General features: G+C 35.8%; 1 protein-coding gene across 1 annotated transcript in view; it reads right to left on the bottom strand.

Moving 5' to 3' along the window:
* LOC115926499 (fibropellin-1-like) overlaps window positions 1-15,652 on the bottom strand; it is a 44,098-nt gene extending 28,446 nt beyond the window's left edge. Inside the window, exons 1-2 of the mRNA XM_030991262.1 lie at window positions 15,384-15,652; window positions 1,055-1,156 (exon numbers count right to left, since the gene is read on the bottom strand). Coding sequence (XP_030847122.1) covers window positions 1,055-1,156; window positions 15,384-15,501 — 220 coding nt within the window. The 5' untranslated portion in view covers window positions 15,502-15,652. The remainder of the gene's footprint in view (window positions 1-1,054; window positions 1,157-15,383) is intronic.
* Between the last annotated feature and the right edge of the window lie 4,655 nt (window positions 15,653-20,307).

The raw sequence follows: 20,307 nt of genomic DNA, 5'->3' as shown, positions 1-20,307 counted from the left end.
TTCAAGCATGTTAGTTTCGTCAGGATTTTGTTGAATTTTGCACCCAAATATCCTAAATTTTAATGGGCTAGCTAAATGATAGCTATGTCCCTCAAATAAAGCTAGTTAAATTTGTCACTTGAAGATAAAAGAAGTCATATAATTTTTATTTCTTATAAATTCTATAATAAGAATAATACATTAATTTACTTTAAACAAGTTTGTACGTAGATTACACAAGAAATTGCGTCTCTTCATAGGATGGAATTTTAAAACATATCTACTGCTTTGTCGCTTTGCTACCACGCTTTAACTGTTATTCAAACTGTGATTACCATTCTCGGGTTTAATATATTAAATATAACTTTCACGTTATGAAAAAGCGCGACATTTGATTTCTATTTTTGACCTCATAAGTTTAGTAGGGGGGCCGAGGGGCAATTCGTTGTTTGACCCGGTGCCATTTTCCCTATAGAAACGTCACTGCTCCTATATCCAAATACTATCGTGAGGCAAATTCACGCGTCTTCGCTTACGTTTATATTATATTTAACAAGGCAATAAGCACAATTTTTCACAATCAATCGATGAGATATGGATTTTGCATCTTCATCTTCAATATTGAGCCTTTAAATGTCATTGTGTGAATGTGAATGTGTCATTATGATAATATTCAATGATTGAGTGAAAACAGACCTTGGGTTACAGCAGACTAAATTGGTTATGATACGTTCCTTAAAATATTGCATTATACTGGACAAGGATTATTACAATCTTAGTTACAGGATACACATGTTTTTCCAGACAGATCTTATTATACTCGTTGATCAAGTAGTAAGAAAGGTCATCATCATTATATTAGGCCTATATGGGGGAGAATAACGACCGTGGAAATTTAAACAAATTTACTGTAACTTCTGAATCTAAGGAGTTATACCGTGTATAGCAATTGTACGTGGCCTACTTTCGTTTGCCTAGTCAGTCCTTATACTTTGGAAGTGGCCGATGCTTTGTCTTTATATTTGCATGCATTGTTTGATTTTGGTTGGTGGGATTTGTTGACGTGATAGCCTACCTGACGTGCAGCTTTCCCCGGTGTAGCCCGGGTTGCAAACACATATCCCGTCGATGCATTCTCCGAACTGACAGCTCACTCCCTCACAGCTTTGCGCTGAGCCTGTAGAAAAAAATATGAATTAAACAAAAATGAAATAAAATGTTGTTAAAAAGTAGACAAAATGGCACAACTAGAATTTAAAAAGCGTTCTTTTTTTTTTCCTATTTCACATTTCACTTTACACATTGTCAGTTATGGTTACAAGACAAATAATAATGATTATAATAATACATATGTGTTTTCAATAAACACAAGTAATGAACTATATATATATTATATCACTTTGGTATGATTGCAGTTACTAGTACTTGTAAAATAAGGAGTGGTTTAAAGTTGCAAATGAGTACGTGTATCTTTGCCTCATATTCTAAATAAAATCCTGAATTTAGCTCATGCTGCAATCATGATTGTAAACCTTTGGGTCAGTCAGGAATCCCATGAATTTTACAAGCCGATCGCCTGTCTGATTATCAAGATATTTATGATTGGAAATCGACATTTCAAAAACCGTTTTCCCAAAGGTTGTTTATAGCACTACAATCTATTGGGGGAAATGAGTATGGTAAAACTGGCCACTCAAAGATTTTTACTTTTTTGAAGCACTTCATGATCATTTTGAAGCGCAATTTTTATGTTAGGGCTTCAATATTACACCAGATCATAGGCACTGATATAACGTAGGGCCAAGCATCTCAGATTTTTAAAACTGGAAACATTGTTAAACAATGCATTTAAAGCTGGAAATGAGGACACGAAGGAGTCTGCTAAGGTGAAAGCATAGCTTGTGGGTTTAAGGTTCCAGAATCCAGAGGGTAATACAATATTGAAAGTCTAACAGAGCGGGGACAAACAAGGAACAGTTCAAAAGTGTAATTAAATAGTAATTATGATCGGAGTGTGCATCGAATATAAATGAATAACCAGTATAATTACAACGAATAGTAAATAAATGCAAATTCAATAACATATGGACAAATAAAGGAAAATCATAAGACATTGACATGACGTTTTTAATTTGTATATGATCGTCAATCTGTACTACCCATGCGCAGTGGGAAAGTCATTTCTCATAACCGTTCTTGTCCATATCATGTAGGACAAGATTCATTGAATTCCAAAATACTTTCCAACAGAATAGGCTCCTTTTGAACGGCATTTACTTAAGGCTATCTATTTAAACATGAATATGTATATGGAGATGGTTTGTTTCAGGTACGCCTAAGAGTTTGATGTTGGGTATATAATCTCTCTTGCACTTCCCTGGATTAAAGTAATTATTTTCCTTTTGATTATTTTCGACATTATTCCAAACATTTTTTACATGTATATCAGAAAGACTACTCCGTTCGACATCCGGGGGGGGGTGTTTCATCAACTAAAATCGATTTTATTTATTTAGTGAAACAGCTCCTAAAATCGAAATCAATTTTAGGCCCTCAAAATTGATCAAATCGATTTTTAGATCGATTTTGGGCTTAGTGAAACACCCCCCCCCCCCCCGTTCTCGGGGTCACCATTAAATTTGGTTGATTTGAATCAGTATCAGTAGCTGAACATAATTATATTGACGTATCTCTCCTTTTCACTAAAGTATAGGTTTACACATTTTAAATAATAATAATAATAATAATAATAATAATAATAATAGCCTAATAGTCCACTCCAAATTTTATTGAACCGAAACGGAAATTCGTTTTGCCCAATTGATCGTGAGCCCGGCAGCCACTGAGCACTGATCACTTTCGACGATATTCAGGGTATCTGGTTACCGAATAGCAAAAAACTATTTATTTGAAAAGGGTTCTTTTTAGAAAATTCCCTAAATTTAAGATTTATCTGGTCTGCACGTTATTGTAGATTACGAGAAGGAGAGCTAGAGAGGGTTTTGTCATCATCTTCCTACGTCCTTTTATTTTCTCCTCCTTGTCCTTCCCTCTTATTTCTACTCATTTCGCTTCGTATCCTTCTCATTCTTTAACATGTTATACTTTTGTCTGTTCTACTAAAGATGAACCTGGTTCCCTGTCTATCTCTGTCTGGAGGTTTACCGAGTACAGTCATGGCACAAGTGAAATAAATGAATCAACGAATGTAAACTCAACCGTTCTCTATGGTAAACATTCCAAAGGGCATGTTTTCGGTAAGAACATTCACATCAATACAATGTGTTTTTATTAATGGGATATTGTTTGATTTGTCCGGTACAAATATAAATAATTTGTTCACTCACGATTGTTCTACCTTTTTTTTAAGTGACGCAGTTTGATTCAAATATCTCGTAGAGTTCATTATGCGCCCCTCCATCCAAATAGATGCAGTGTACAAATATTGGAGATGATTTTTGGAATTTATAATAAGCTACATAAAAATGTGTCTTTTCCTTGAATATGATAAATTTATTGCCTCCTTGATAAGAATGATGTAAATATCTGCGTTTTTTGTTTTGTAAAATGTCAGTAGGTTGATATTTCCCTTTCATTCATAACCATTTTTGTTCAATTTAAATTCAAGTGGAAATTCAACAATATATAGTTCTCTCTCTCTCTCTCTCTCTCCCTCTCTCTCGCTCCATATAAGCCTACGTGTATTCATGTATATACAAGTAAACACACACAGACACACACCAACAATACACACGCGGACACATATTACTCAATTTGGGTCTAAAAGTACAATTCATGCTCATAAAATATCATGTTAGGACGTGCAATCATTGTTATGCCATGAGGACTTTATCCCATCAAAAGTCATACGTTGCATGTCAATACCAGTGTGTGTGTGTAATTGGGTTTTTACAGACGTGTATCAATCAGATATGATTATTTACGTCTGGGGACCGACTTTTAACGTCACCATCCGAAAGACGTGACTCAGTTTCGAACCTGCGTCCTCGGCTGAATCAGTTTGTAACTTCCACTGTTAGCTGGATTACAGGCGCACGCCACAACGCCTAGTCACCTATTGTATATATTTCACATGTATCCAAAAATAGAAGCAGTTATAGCTCTTGAAAAATATTTCTTTCTCTTTTTCCAGTAAGATATATACTTGATCATGGAAGACTACTTTGTATCTATTTTTTAAAAGAAATTACATTTTGATGTAATGTTGTTATCTCAATATATCATTTACATTGGGCTCTCTGTGTATAAAGTTTTCGATCAGTCGATACGCCATCGACTCACCTTTTTATATATTACTTTTTATTTTGATGAGATGAGTTCGCTTCATGTTGCTTCCATGGAGTTTATTCTATTCGACAATGTAGCAAGAAAGCACGCGGTCCAAAGTTGCCAAAATAATCTTAGCATTTTCACTTTTTAGAGATAGTGCACATTGCACCCGGAAACTTTCCTTTCTTGGAATACATTTATCTTGTTCACAATGTTTTGCGTCATCGCTGCAACAAACAACATAACTTTTTTTATCAAAATAAATTGTGTACAAACATCACTGAATCTGCAGCCTATATCCTGAATGTGGTTTTCTTTAATTTTGTTTCTTCTTCATTTTAACGTTCATGTAATGTCGGCCACTCAGCCTATATCATTACATTATTTGTTCACCGGGAGATTTGTATGGTCACAAAGCCGCTCAAAGTCCGTAAAACCGAAGGATGACTTTGTGAAACTTTTATTAAAACTTTAACATCATCGCCCACGCTATGACGTCACAGCAGTTTATTCTATTTGAATTTATACTCGGAAATTAGTTTACGACGAGTCAAATATTATTGTTCAAGAAATAATTAAACCCAGCCTTTCGTTGCGTTGTCTTTGGAAAGAGCCCCCCCCCCCCCTCAAGTTAAAGTGGAGAAGCCGAATTTATGAACTGTTTAACCATATTCAACGTTTAAAGAAATGATGTGCTAATATTTTTGAGATGTCATGGGATAGACTAAAATTTCGCGATTGTAGTCCCAGTCGTAGTAGTGTCCTTTCCTTTACATTAATCCATATATGCTACTCTCAGCCCAGAGGGAATAAATAGATAGGCCTACCTGGTAGGAAGTGTATCTAATGAAAGCCTTTAGCTTGACTAAAGCCAGTGTAACCATGGTAATGGTGAAGAAGAGAAGTTTCATCCTTTATATCCAACACTTTTTATTATGTCACAAATTTTCACGCGTAACTTACGTTTAATGTAGTGATTATTTATATAAAAATGATGATGATAATAATGATAATAATAATAATGATAAAATAATAAAAAATAATGATAATAACAACACAAATAATAATGATAACATTATTTTTATTTCATAATCATCATTATTATTATAATCCTCATCATTATGTGTAACTGTTGGTTTTCATGATCATCCCTTTTATTTATATTTTCTTTAAAAAGCGTATACATTTTTATTTTAATAGAAAAAACAGGGGAAATTGTATAACGGCTATTTCATTGATATCAAATGATTCGACTTTTCGTAGCGGGATGTGTTATATACTGTTATTATGTATCAGTTACACAAGTAGTGGAGGGGGCATTACGTGACAGAGATGATGTAAATTGGAAAAGCTAGCCTCAAAAGTAAATTATTTAAAATTCGTGTAGACTTGCAAATAATATTTGAACTTTCACAAAAGAAAAGCTCTGCTGACCGTCAGATTAGTTTGCGTTGAATTCAGCAACAAAGGCCTCGTTGTTTGAAGGGGTTTTGCAGGAATGGGACTCTAAAGAAAACTGTAAACAACCAGTGAAAAGTTAGAATAGTCGGAGAAAATTCAATTCAGGACACTTGGTACAAAACTGAATAGTAAGATACGTGTAAGGAGTGGCTGTTTAACTTGCTTTTCATCCTTTCGAAAAGCAAACAAATTAAAGCTTAGAGGGAATATACATAAGTGGTTAATTTGCATAAAATACTGGTTTGGATTATATAAGGCTGTATGTAAGGTTTAACCGATACACTTGGCAGAATCGTTATTCAATACAAGTGCCTGAAGTTGGCAATTTATCTTTTTTAAAGAAGAATATACACATGATATAGGAATAATGGGGAAACTAAATTAGTTATTATGAAAGAGAGAAGTCACTTAATTTCCTTGATTAAACTTTATATCAAGAAAGTATTACTGAGTTGGTGATAATTGTCAAAATTAACTGATTTCTATATAGCGTTATTGAACTAACAGCAACATAAATAGACCAGTTCACGGTTAGCACATTACTGCAATGACCCCGAATATCCACAGATCTTAAAAACATGAAGAGGTCCCACTTTTTACATTTTGACATAATCACTCCTACAGCGATGGAGGTGCTATATAAATAGCCTTTGTTTCCCCTTTTCAAAGAATACTTCCACCTGTGTATCATGGATGGCACTGAATGTGCATGAATGAATAATGTTACATAACTTTCATGAACACGTATCCAGTATTTCGTCTCCGTGTATTTCAAAATTTGTTCTGCAATGACCTTTATCTGCTCATGCTCAGACTGCAACCGTGAACTGGCTTATAGTTTCAGATGATATTGTGTCTAAGGCATAATAATTGTATACAGCTACAAGTATATGAATAAATTGGAAATTTAATTATGTATAAGTGTATTATCGCAAACATGTTCATTTTATTTATGATAATTTTGATATTACAAATTCTTAAGTTTACTAAAAGTTTGATAGTTTTAGTTGCTGTTCCAAAGCAGGCTATGAACATCTGTATACTGAGTTAAAGTTACTACAACACTTAAAGTTATTCTTTGGAATCTTTAGCAACGTTGCTTCCAGACACGTATTCACATTGTGAAAGAAAGTTTTGAGTTATTGTTTTGACATTATGAACGCTGTGTTCTTATATTAAACATCAGTTTGTATTAAATATGAAGGTTGCATTATTCAGAACCAGGATGCCCCGGGGCTTGTCCGAGAGTCGAATACGGTTAACAAGAAAATAGAGTTGCTCATCATGCTGTTGTTTGCATGATGACGTCACATGATGACGTCACATTTTATATATCTGGAGTTAGATAACATGTATAAAGCTAATTAAATGCAGTTTCACAGTCGATATCACTTTGGCTTTCAATGTAGGAAAAGTGCTTAAAATATATTTATGTGTGTTGGTGCATCCAAAGTAATGATGTTCAAACACAGAATAAATCATGAAATACGCATGAACAAGTATCATAAAATCACAATAACAGACTACAGAGAAGAAATAACACGTTTTAAGTGACCAAACAACTCAAACATTCCCATTAATTTAATTCTGCTCACTTTTATACAGTTTTTAGATTTCCAATCATATAGTTTCCAGACTTTATACTATCCTAAAATACTTTTTCTAAGCTTTCAAAAGCAAATATGGCGGGTACAGTTAATCCAATGAATATTAACGTACGGCAATAATCTGGTATTATCCAAAACAACATTTTAAAAACGTGTTAAAATCGTGTTCCTGCTCTTTTACAGGCCTACAAACTATACTTTCTCCTTGATTCAAACCAATGAAGCTTACATTTTAGTTGTCAACTTCCTTCAACTCCGCTTGCGCTTCAGAATAACACATAATCTTGGGAAATACAATTTAATACTATTTGTTCATTTTATCTTATCACATAATCTACTTGGCATTCTAACCAAAATAATCATTTTCAAAAATCATGACCGAGTCAATCAATTAACCTTCATATTACACACATACTGGTGTCATATGAAAACAGCGTTCATACTGAATGTCAAAACTAATAACTCAAGATTTTCTTTAACAATGAGAATGCGATTCTGTAACTTTTTAATATTTCGTTCTTGTGGAGCAACGATAGAGAGAACGTGAACATCACATAGATGCTTATTAGGAGAAAAGCGTTATCATGTAGACCACGAGGGATTTAGCTGTTATAATGTAGAAACAAGAACAAATAAAGGAAAGACAGTGAAGATATTTAACATATTTAAGATAAGAGCAACAAGAAGAACAGTGACATAAACATTCAAACTATGTAAATGAAACAATTATTGTATGTTTTCTTTGAACATGTTCTAAAAAGAAAAATAAAGAGAAGTTTTACCATATTGTGTTATATATATATATATATATATATATATATATATATATATATATATACATGCAACATGGCAATGGTGCCCCGTAAGGGGGCGGGGGGCACGTCCCCTCCCCCTCATTTTGTTTAGGGGGATCGTCCCCCACCCCGGAAATTTAAAAAAGTGCACCACACTTTCATGCAGGCTCTGGATGGCCCAAGAGTGCAGCGTTTAGACTAACAAAAATGCAAAAATCTTCTCGCTCGGTCTCTATGCTCCCTCGCATAATGTCCTGCAAAATGTACAAGTAAATATTTTGTCCCCTCCCTGGTCATGAAAAGAAATCGCCGCCCCTGCAACTAAGACATCACATAACACATCAATTCCACTCAAAATCAAATACGGCCACGAAAGATGAAGTTAGGAACCTATGACAGTGAGCATACAAAATCGTGCGATGGAGAATGTGTGTGTGTGTGTGTATTGGGTTTTTACAGACGTGTATCAATCAGATATGATTATTTACGTCTGGGACCGACCTTTAAACGTCACCATCCGAAAGACGTGACTCAGTTTCGAACCTGCGTCCTCGGCTGAATCAGTTTGTAACTTCCATTTTTTAGCTGGATTACAGGCGCACGCCACAACGCCTAGTTTTATTTTATTAGTCTCGCTCAAGGCGTATCACAATTAACACGATCAAATAGGAGACCATAACTCGATAGCATGTGATGAATAGTTTGATTCAACTTTTCCTCGTATAGAATCTTTCATCATGATGACACAGTTAGGTTTTTGACTCATTATTTATCTCCCGTGTAACTTACAAAAAGAAAAAATAACACATAACTATCATTTCTGCCGTAAAACAGACAACATTACTAGTATTGATATGGGTGTGCACTCGATAATAGGGACTTTTAGATTTACACGACGAGAACGTGGACCGCCACGTGTCACATCCTTTTAAGGTTAATGTGACGTCCTTTTTAAGGCACTGCCGGGCACGGCCCAGTGCCTTAACACAATGTCACACGCGGCAGTCCACGCTCTCGTCGTGTAAATCTAAAAGTCCCTATTATAGTTGTATAAGACCGACGAAATTACTGCAAAATGACGTGTAAATAATATGATCCCAACGAAGCGATCTATCGGTCGTGTTTAAATAAACACATGAAGGATGATTCCTAATCGAAATTTAAACGTTCTCTTTAATGAAATGAAACAAAATGTTTGTTTTGTACCCTAAGTGGGAATAGACGACATAATCGGTTGTATGAGGCCAGGTATGTAAGTGTTATTTGTAACACCCCTTAAGCTATAAGGGTTTGTTTGTCAGATGGCGCCACTTCCATCATATCCGTGCGTTTATTTATTTAAGACTCCTACAATAGTGATTTTCGTCTACCACTTTTATTCTCCATGAATCCTTTGAAAAGAAGAAATTACACAGTGTATCGCAACCGCAGAAATTGTCGTTATTGCGCCTTTTTTGCGGGAAGAATATACATGTTATTGACACAAGAGGGATCTATAGATCTATAACTTCAAGCGTCACTATATATCATTCACTTTCTTTGAATAATGATGACCCCCCCCCCCCCCCCCCCCCTAGGAATGAATATGCTTCGACGCAAATCATTATACATGTGTACTTTTATTCATTAGGCTCCTCATTTGTGGGCACACTTTAATCCATGATTGAAATAATAGAGTTTTTTCTCCATAATAATTATGAGGGTGGAGAATATTAAATGTGGCTTGCACCCGGAAACTTTCCATTCTTGGAATACATTTATCTTCTTCACAATGTTTTGCGTCATCGCTGCAACAAACAACATAACTTTTTTTTGTCAAAATAAATTGTGTACTAACATCACTGAATCTCCAGCCTATATCCTGAATGTGGTTTTCTTTAATTTTGTTTCTTCTTCATTTTAACGTTCATGTAATGTCGGCCACTCAGCCTACATCATTACATTATTTGTTTACCGGGAGATTTGTATGGTCACAAAGCCGCTTAAAGTCCGTAAAACCTAAGGATGACTTTGTGAAACTTTTATTAAAACTTGAACATCATCGCCCACGCTATGACGTCAAATCAGTATATTCTATTTGAATTTATACTCGAAAATTAGTTTACGACGAGTCAAATATTATTGTTCAAGAAATAATTAAACCAAGCCTTTCGTTGCGTTGTCTTTGGAAAGAGCCCCCCCCCCCCTCAAGTTAAAGTGGAGAAGCCGAATTTATGAACTGTTTAACCGTAATACATAAGGGTTACTGAATAACGGTCACTCTTTTAAACGCCTTTGGTCGGAACAAAACAAATGCTGTATTGTTGAAAGTTGGAGCTGCTATCGCAAATGAGGGAAATCTTTTGTAAGTAAAGAGGTTCAGCAGCTATTTCATAATGATGGGGCAACCCTGGGTAAACAGCTGACATGTTTTTATTATTATTTCTTCACTCTGACCTCAAAATAAGCTTTTGACTAGACTCGTCCTTTCACAAAATTCTTAGTCGAATTGGTAAAATTGGTTAATCTGGACCATGTATTGTTACAAGAATACAGACGGCATACCTCAGTGAATTGAGCAATGACACGTGCAAATATCTCCAGGGGCGTGTCCAAAATATGATGAGATTGATCCACTCAGACATTGACAGCAGAATTAATACCTGGGTTTGCCGAAGTAGGCCCTGTTTGTAATATTGTTATACCCCGTGGCAATTTGTTGTCATTTATTTTTCTTTCGGGCATCAAATGAAGTGAATACACCAGCTCCTCTCTATGCCCATTACGAGCCACCCAAATGTTAACGCTAGATAAGAAGTTTCTTTTGTATGTTTGTTTAATTTAATTTCTGCTATTTTCAACATTATAGAAAATACCTTTAAAAGAAACACATAGTTGACACAATGCAGGAGACCGCATCTTACGCTAGTTATATCACTGGACAAGCAAAGTCATTGATACTGGCGTACTGATGGTGGTGGTGGTGGTGACAGTGAATTGGGGGGGGGGGGGTAACAAGGCGGTGAAGCACAGAATCAGAGGGATAACATAACCTCTCCGACCCCCCCCCCCCCCGACCCCCACCCACTTCCTAGTGAGCAATCACTGAAGGAGGATGCATTCTAAAATGACTTGTTTTCAGTTCTGGATTGAAGAAAAATGTACCCAATATTTTGTATTCTTCTATTTTCAAATCATGATACCTTAAAGGTACTATGTCCCTTTTGCAGGCCAAACAAATTAAAAGGTTAAATTCTAATGGCATTTGAAAGATAATACTAAGTTAGAACTCCCCTTAAAAAAATGTCTTCAAGTGGGAAAAAAACGACTATTAGTTGTCAAATCGACTTAGGAGCTATAGAGCCAATAAGTAATAGTTTTGATTTTCAGACCATTGTACCGCATGGTCGTACGTTTTATGCTGCGCAAAGATTCAATCAGTTTAATTTCGGCCATTACAAGAAGTGGGTTATTGTAGTAGACAAATCCTTTACAGCTCATTTTATGTATGGTATTACCAAAGAAGAAGAAAAAACCAGTCAGTCACTCAATACTGACAATAGTGTCTAACAGTGAAGTTTAGCGAGTAAACGAGTTTTCTTGCATAATTTGAATATGAGGACACTGCTAACGTTTAAATTTCACAGAATAGGACATACATGACATATTCATGATTCCTGCAAAGTTCTACAGAATTTGAGGTTGGCTGCAAAAGGGACATAGTATCTTTAACTTGCAGAAAGCATTAAAATATCCGGAAATATATTGAGTTATAACATTTAATTTGCTTCATTTATACACATGTATAATGGTTTATTTGTGGTCAATTTGAGTGCCGGAAATTCGGACTTCGCCACGTATATAGATCACCTGCGAATTTCATACAACTACAGATACCACTAGCAAAATGGTTTTGCTATTGGCAAATAAAGTTCTTTCCAAAATAAGATTCATTCAAATGTCTGCTTTTGTGTCAAATGGCGTGGGAAAAAGTCAATTGCATTTGATGAATGGTATCCCGTTGACGCACCTATCCCTCTACAATTAACAATAAGCCTATATGTGTGCTATTGACCTAGAGGCCGTTTGAAAAGTCTCCTTAAGATGTACATAAAGTTTAATCTATCTATTGAATGATATATTTTTAAAAAGGATTTCTTTTGCTATGGTGTAAGTGCCAATGATCGATCTACATCGCAGTATGACGTGATTCAAAGTCAGCAGCAGTATTTAGCCAAAAGCCTTTGAAAAGAGAGGCCCACGAGATAACTGATTTTCTTTTTGGGGTGTCTTCATACAATATGGAACCATGCAATTATGTAGTGGATGTGTCGGGAATAGATTACTTAATTCAATTGACGCTCAATCTTAGGGTTGAGGGTTCGATTCATCCATGATTCAACAACGTGTGCCATCTCTACTTCATGGGGAGTATTCATACTATAATTATAGTCACTGTGAGGGTATATAGCAATATTAACACTTTTGTCATCCTACCGGGTCCCCATTACTTTCTCCCCTGGGTATGGAGTGGCAAAAGTAGAGTAATGCATTGCCAAAAGACATTAGTGCCGTGTCGGGGATCGAACCCACGACCTTTGCAGGTGACACTGCGGTGGATGCGTGGGGCGTGGCGCATGTGAATGTGTTTGCGTGCCTTGGGGCTCTCTGGGAGCAGACGTGCATGGATTTGAATGCATGTTGGAAACTTTGGATTGTGTCTGGGCTACGGCCTACATATTATTGTATATTACTGTATCATGATTGTTCATGTCTACTGTCTCACTCGAGTGACCTCGATCAATGACCTCGTTTAATGACCTCAATATTTTAAAGTGACTATCGTGACATTTATTTGGTAACAAATTAATTTGTTTGCTGTATTTGATATTTTTGCTTGTTTCACTTTGTATATCATCTTATGTTAAGGCCTTCTTGCCCACCTATTATTATTGTTACGTCCTTCACCATTGCAACCACTCCAATCAAATGTTAGTTTTATTTATGGGAACCTATAATCTACAAGCTGAGTTTTTCAATAGGTACCTCACATTTCACCCTGTATAACCTTCTTTTCAATACAATTAATTTCGACGTGTTTTCAAAGAATTGATTATATAATGTGACACTTTTAGTATATTTCATATTATGTTCTAATTTTGTCACTTATGTGAATTCTTTTTTTGTGAAATGTTAAACAAAATAAACTTGAACTTGAAGTCATTGACAATTGCTTAAACCAATCGACTCAACACCTCTACTAAGAATACCCCTCTCTCATTATACTTCATTCAAGTTATCCACCAGTATTGTTTGGTTTCTTTTCAGTTTGTACAATTTTTGTTTGTTTTTTGTTTTAATGATAAACAAACAAATGTTAAAAATGTAACAGGTCTAAAGATCTTCGTAATAAATTTAAATGAGAAAAGGAAGTCCTTACAAAATTAATTGACATGTGATGTTCTCTTTTATAACATTTACACAGGTATTCACTACATGTTATCCTCACAGATAAATCGACTGTTTTGAATGTTACAAATGAAAGATATTGTCCTAATGGCGGACTAATGGATATTGATAAGCACTCAGAATGAGACAGGAGAGCCGAGACTGTATTTGTTTCCTGGTGGCATGGTGGTAGAGTCGCTGCCCCGCAAGCGCTAGATGGCACGTTCAAATCCCACTGGTTCCAATATGTTTTCTCTGTCTTGTTTTTCAAGATCGAGTACGCGATTTTTATCAACTGGGTGCAAGCCTAACATTTATTTGAACAAATATACTACGTTTAATGCGTATGCGAAAAACCCGAACATAAATCATGAAATCCGTTAAAAGGGAAGAACAAATCTCTATACTATTCAAGGTAAATGAACACAGATCAAAACAATATATAATAATGTTATTGATGCCATATCCTTTTTACATACCTGAATGTAACCTTAAAGTAAATACAAAGAGCAATTTATGGCGATACCCCTCCATAAATACATTACATTCATATAAAGAATTTCTATCGAATATATTTACGACCTGGGTATATAAATTCTTTAAGGTGTTTGCTTTATTGGAAAGCGCCAGTATTTGTTTTATGGATCTACCTGTTCAAACGGTAAAGACGGGGTATAGATCATATTTCAAAATGTGACGTCAATAACATGTCTAGTAATATCGTCTGGCATTATATACAACATAGGCTGCTTTCCTTTTTAAAGTTGATCTTGTGATTGCCATTATTTGGTTAACGTATGTTTTTATATTTTTTCTTATCAATTACTTGACAAAGTATATTCCCTCCATAAAATAATGTTGATAGGTGAATTTATATGAGTAAGAGCTGTGCGAGTTTAATATATTAAGTTCCAGAAGATTGTTTTAAGGTTGGAGGTGGGGAACTTTATGGGGGCTTGCAGATTATTTATTTATTTTCTACATGTGCATCGCTTCAATTCAATTATAAGCAAGACAAATTCGAAGAGGGTGAAAAACAAGGAGGGTGGCTTCTCTAGAATCGCCCTTTTTCGTATAAATCGAAATATACATTTAATACATACAGTCTTCAGGAAAATTTCGAGCAGTGGTCAATTTTCACGGGCCAGTTCGCACACACCGGCGTATATTGTTCGAAAAGAACGATATCGCATATAAATCTAAAGAAATTTTCATTGTATTTGACCTAGTTATCTGTGAATATCCTTTAACGAAAAACCAGAATTAATAAGAGTTGAAACTTTCAGCCATGAATCAAAATGACGTGTTTCGGCTAACTTGAAATTTGCTATTCTGTAACAGGTCGAAAATCATAGGCATATGGAATTAACGTTTTAGTAAATAACAAGCCTTGAGATACTCATATTTCATTTGGAAAGACAAAAAAATACTTGTTTCCTTAAAACAGTAGAAATGAGGAATTTAATCAGGATATGAAGTTTCGTACTAATAATCAATTGTTTATTGATTTCTCGATAATTTACCATTTTATTTTCGTTTTGTTTTTAGATATTTCCATATGTTTCACGATTATGGTTGTTGATAATGCTGTTAATATTTCAAAGGTTTGTTATCACATGCAAAGACCTTCCGAAAAGAACTCTGTTTTGGCTGGTTATGAGTGTTTGGTCGTGGATGAATAACACAATTAATACTCCCTCGCAATCCGCCCCCCCCCCTCTCAAATAAAAATACAAATTACAACCGACGGGCTCTAAATATTCATCTCCATAATAGATAAACTTGTAGGATAATCTCAAAAGATAGACAGTGTAATAAAACTTACATGCAGGGGTCAACAGCAATAGCAAGAGTGCCACGGTCAATAGTAAAAGCTCCTTCCTGCAGCCCATCTTGAACGAGTTCCTTTCACCTGCTACCGATAAAACTAGTTTTGTACTCATCCGACATTCCAGAGAAAATATATTTCAGAAAATATCCACTTTCCTCTCCCAAGGCTACCGATTATGTCCTGTACCGGTAAAAAGTTCTCAAGTTTAATTCGCCGGCAATAGAAGCGAAAACACAATGGATATTGGCGTTGTACTAGTAGCAACTTAAGACGGGGGCAAAACTGTTCAACCCACGTTGGTACCTGTCGCACAAGTGACTGTAGGAAGCGCCCTGTCCGGGGTATTATACATGTAACATCGGGTGGGGGCGGGTGGAGTCGGACGGTAATGAAAAGGACGTGTACGATAAAAGTAGACAATATCAACAAGGTGAAATCGACGGCATGGTAGGCCTATTATGCAAATATTTAAAAACTAACCATTTGATTTCTTTGGGAAGTTGCTCGTGTATGTGATGTAAGAACTTTAGGTTTCGTACTGCATGAGGAATTGTTTTACAATGCTTAAACGATGACATCATAGATATCGCTGATTACACCACCTTTTAAGATCATTATGAGGATGAACATTTTTTTTCTTATCAACGTCAACTCTTACTTTTACTGCCATATAATAAGAAAAGTCTCATGAAAATAATTATGATATTACGTAATTATTATTTTATCGTGTCAATTTTTGTTACCATTAATAATTGTTGTACTACGATTCCCTTTCAGAATGATGTTGGTCTGTTGGTGTTTAGCTTTATTTCTTTTTGGGGGAGGGGGGGGGGTTGTGTAATATTTGTTTTAAGGCTTTTACTTTTGTCATGCAATATTGAACTTCTGGGAATTCTGATAAACTAAACATTATTACAAAAACATGAGCTATGAAAGAAGTGGCAATTGTTTATGGTGTGTTCGGTTTTAGTAAGTGTATTTTTGTGTAACATTTGTTTTGAGGCTTTTACTTTTGTCATGCAATATTGAACTTCTGGGAATTCTGATAAAACTAAACATTATTACAAGAACATGAGCTATGAAAGAAGTGTTAATTGTTTATGGTGTGTTCGGTTTTAGTAAGTGTATTTTTCTCGTGAAAACTCTACTTAAACATAAAGTACCAGTGGTGTCGGCGGGGGAATTGGATCAATGGGATATTTAACCCCTGCAAATCACGACGCCGCCTGTATTAGGGTTCATGCAGTGGTATGCTTCGGGTCGACGTGTCTCCCCCCCCCCCCCCCCCCTCCCTTCCCTTCCTTCCCACCCCCGCACATTCCCGGGTGCGGATGATGCCACTAACACGGAGACAGAACTCGGCAGAGGCTCGGTGAATATGTTTGCCTCTTCAGTTTCCACAAAGAATGGAAGGCATACGTAGTCCTTTTCATGCCCAGTGAAGAGAATGTTTGCGAGAGTCGTTGATTAAACATGCGACCGACAAATTGAAGGACCTGTAATACTTATGGTATTTTCGGGGCTTTTCCATCTCAATGGTATTCCGTTTTGTTCGAAAGAGAATGGATAATGGCTCTCGCGTTGATTGCAACAGTACTATCATTAATGTCAATATGAAGGAGGCTGAAAAGTTATCCTTCGTAGCGCGGCCTAGTGCACCTTGAATCGTTGAAGTGAGGTTTCTGAATAAGGCTTGACAGAGGCGATATAGAATTAACCAAGTGGGATCTGCCTATGAGCACAAATTGCGCAAAGTAAGTCTAAGATGATGGAAATGGAGAAAGCGGGCACTCACCACGTACAATTTCTATGAATGATAACCAATAGATACCACTCTCCTCCTGTAACAATTACCACGCCCTGACAGCCACTTTCACACTGCCGAATAATCCGAACCCCCCCCCCCCCCCCACCCCCGGAAAATAAATCCCCAAACCTCGGACAACTATATCCCACCAGTAAAACCAACCCTGACAATTGCACCTTCTTTTTTTATACCAACCCCAAGACAACTATAGGCCTTCTTATACCTTTGTAACATTATGGCTGAATTAGGACCTTACTAACCAGTCATATCTACAAGATCTGTAATAATTATATGTGGCTTTAGTTGCCCGAGGGGTGGGGAGAATTGTCTTTGGGTAGTTTTTGTAGTTTGATTTTAAAAGGGGACAACTAGCTATCCTATCTAAGGGTAGTAGTTGTATATAGCTTTATTTATTAATATTTGGTAAGGTGGCCGTGGGATTTCGCACAGTTTAATGTCGATAAAAGTAACCAGTATTGATTAAGGAGGAACTATCCTCTCCCAGCTCGGAGGTTGATTTTGCAATCTTACACAGGTCTTTATGTTCTACTCCCAGGTGGTTCTCGGCTCCCCCGGCCTCTCGGTATAGTACCTTCTACTTTTCCGACGTACAATTAACAAATCTTACAAGAGAGTCTAATATCTTTTAACTTGACCAAACTAGTATGCCTTCCATTCGTTAATTACTATTCCCATAAGGGTATTTTGCTTAATCCCTGCATAATGCAATGTTTCCTTGTTTGTTTATTTTCGAATCTTTGCATGATACTCTTATCTGATTCTCGTAACAAAATATGTCGATTTTCCTCGACCATCCATTTGCTGCTCATCTGACATTTAGTGCACTAGATCTATCAGGGCGGGTCGACAATAACATAAGTGGAAGGGACTTGTCAATATTTGACCAAGGCGACCAAGGCACATGAAAAAGAATTCTTTGAGTAGGGGCACCTCGATTGGCTATTGTCCGTTGACCTTTTTGTCTGAATGGACTATTCGTCCTTATCTTAATATTCTAGAAAGATAAGGCACTTTGTTTTTTGTTTTTTTAGTATCACAATAGCCGTCCTGATTACCGAAAAACAATATTTAAATGTCAGTTAAGATCTTTTTGGCATTTTTTTATTTGTTTATTTTTGATTTGTTTATTAACCATATACACGTATTTAACAGAGCATGTCATATTAAAAGTGTATGACATCAAAATAAATCTAGTAAATGAAAAGGTCGTTTTGAAGCACGTCAATGAGGGTAGTGAATTATATTTATTCATTATATATATATATCATATTTATTTATTCGATTATATTTATCGGTCCTATGTGTAGAAAACAAATTATATGTGTACATGTATTTGATTTGGAAACAGCGTAACTTTACGAGGTGCTTTTTTTACAGATGGTGTAGAAAAAATCATGAGCATATAAACATTGGTGTTTAAAATTGGAGAATGCAACATGTATAACACAGAATATGAAATATAAAGCGAATAAAACGAAATTGAAATAATCAATTCCCAAATCTACAAGCATATTTTGACCTGAAATAAAATATCAACTCGTAGAAAAACAGTATGAAAAAGTTTTTTTCAAATGAAAATGCATATTTTACCTATATGACAAAAGTTTGGAATTATGCTGTTCGTTCGGATTACAGTGTACCATTGATGTTAAATTGCGTTGGTTCCAATATAAGGTTGTGCTGCGTATACTATTTACAAATGACTTGCTATTTAAATTGAATCTGGTCCCAAGGAAAGGCTGTACCTTTTGTAACGACCAAATCGAAACAGTTGTATATTTAAAATGTGAGTGTAGGCATGTTAATAATATGTGGGATAGGTTTACAGGACTGGAACTTGATGAAACTGGCAAGAGATTAAAATTTTCACCTCAAAATAAATATTTGGATATACAGGTATAGTAACATTGTACTTAACTGTATCTTGATTATAATATGACAAACGATATATAATTGTAAAATAAAAAGTATGATTCCTGATTTCGGTATTATCAAAGCATCTGTACTAAACTGTTATTACGATGAAAAATATATTTCAAACTTGAACTTTTAAAAAAGTGGTTTCGGTTGAAAAATCTTGTTATCAAGTGATTTTCATATGCATATGTTTGTATTATCAGCCTGACAGTAGTTCATTGATTTCATTGATATCACTGTATATTTGATTGCATATTGTAAACCGCTAGTAAGAGTAATTTATGTTCAATTACATATTTCATGCTAATTTAAGAATCAATAAAATCCCTGTGGAGGGAACAAATATACATTTAAAAAATGATATCACTTTTCTCTCACTCTCTCTATTCATTCTCCCTCTCTCTCTCTCTCTCTTTCTCTTCTTTTTCTTCTTCTTCTTCTACTACTTCTCCTTCCTCCCCTCTCTCTTTCTGTTCTTCCTCTCCTCTTTCTCCCCCACTCTATTTCTTTCTTGCTTTCACTCTCTTTCTTACCCTCCCATCTCTCTCATCTTTTCTTCTATATCTTTACTTTCGCTCTCGTCCCCCCCCCCCCTCTCTCTCTCTCTCTCTCTCTCTCTTCCTGTTTTATCTAAGTGTTCCTTGGATGAGAGAGAGAGAGAGAGAGAGAGCCGTCATTTGCTTGGCGCAGGACTGCGTCAACGATGCGTCATCTGAGAGTGAAATCATAATTATGGTCAGTGCAAACTGAACAGTACAGTCATTGCCTGGACTCATTGACGCATGCATGAATTCACTTTTGTAACGCACGTAATAACGCAGTCGAAATTAGGCCTCGTGTGCCAATTATTGCAGTAAAATATAAAACAGGCAAGTCAATTTTGCGCCATCACGGCAACATGAGAGTAACTTTGTCAAGAAGTATGATGAACTATGACCAACTTACCAAGTACATTCTTGCTACTTCAAATTTACATTGTGCAAACTTTACTTTGTGTAATATTTTGAGTAGCCTATATACATTCCTTGCCCTCTTATTGGCGAGTTGAATGTTTATTTGGAAACTGCGCCCATTGTTCAAACTTCCATTTTAACCCAATCAATTAAGATGCCTAACCGTCGGAGAGAGTTGCGTTTTCGCTGTTGAACAGGTATAATGCTTGTCAGGCGCGTA

Source organism: Strongylocentrotus purpuratus, unplaced genomic scaffold (assembly GCF_000002235.5).
Source record: "Strongylocentrotus purpuratus isolate Spur 01 unplaced genomic scaffold, Spur_5.0 spur5_scaffold_2, whole genome shotgun sequence".
Lineage (NCBI taxonomy): Eukaryota > Metazoa > Echinodermata > Echinoidea > Camarodonta > Strongylocentrotidae > Strongylocentrotus > Strongylocentrotus purpuratus.
The sequence above is the reverse complement of the archived record's forward strand: the minus strand, read 5'-3'. Positions and strand labels throughout refer to the sequence as shown.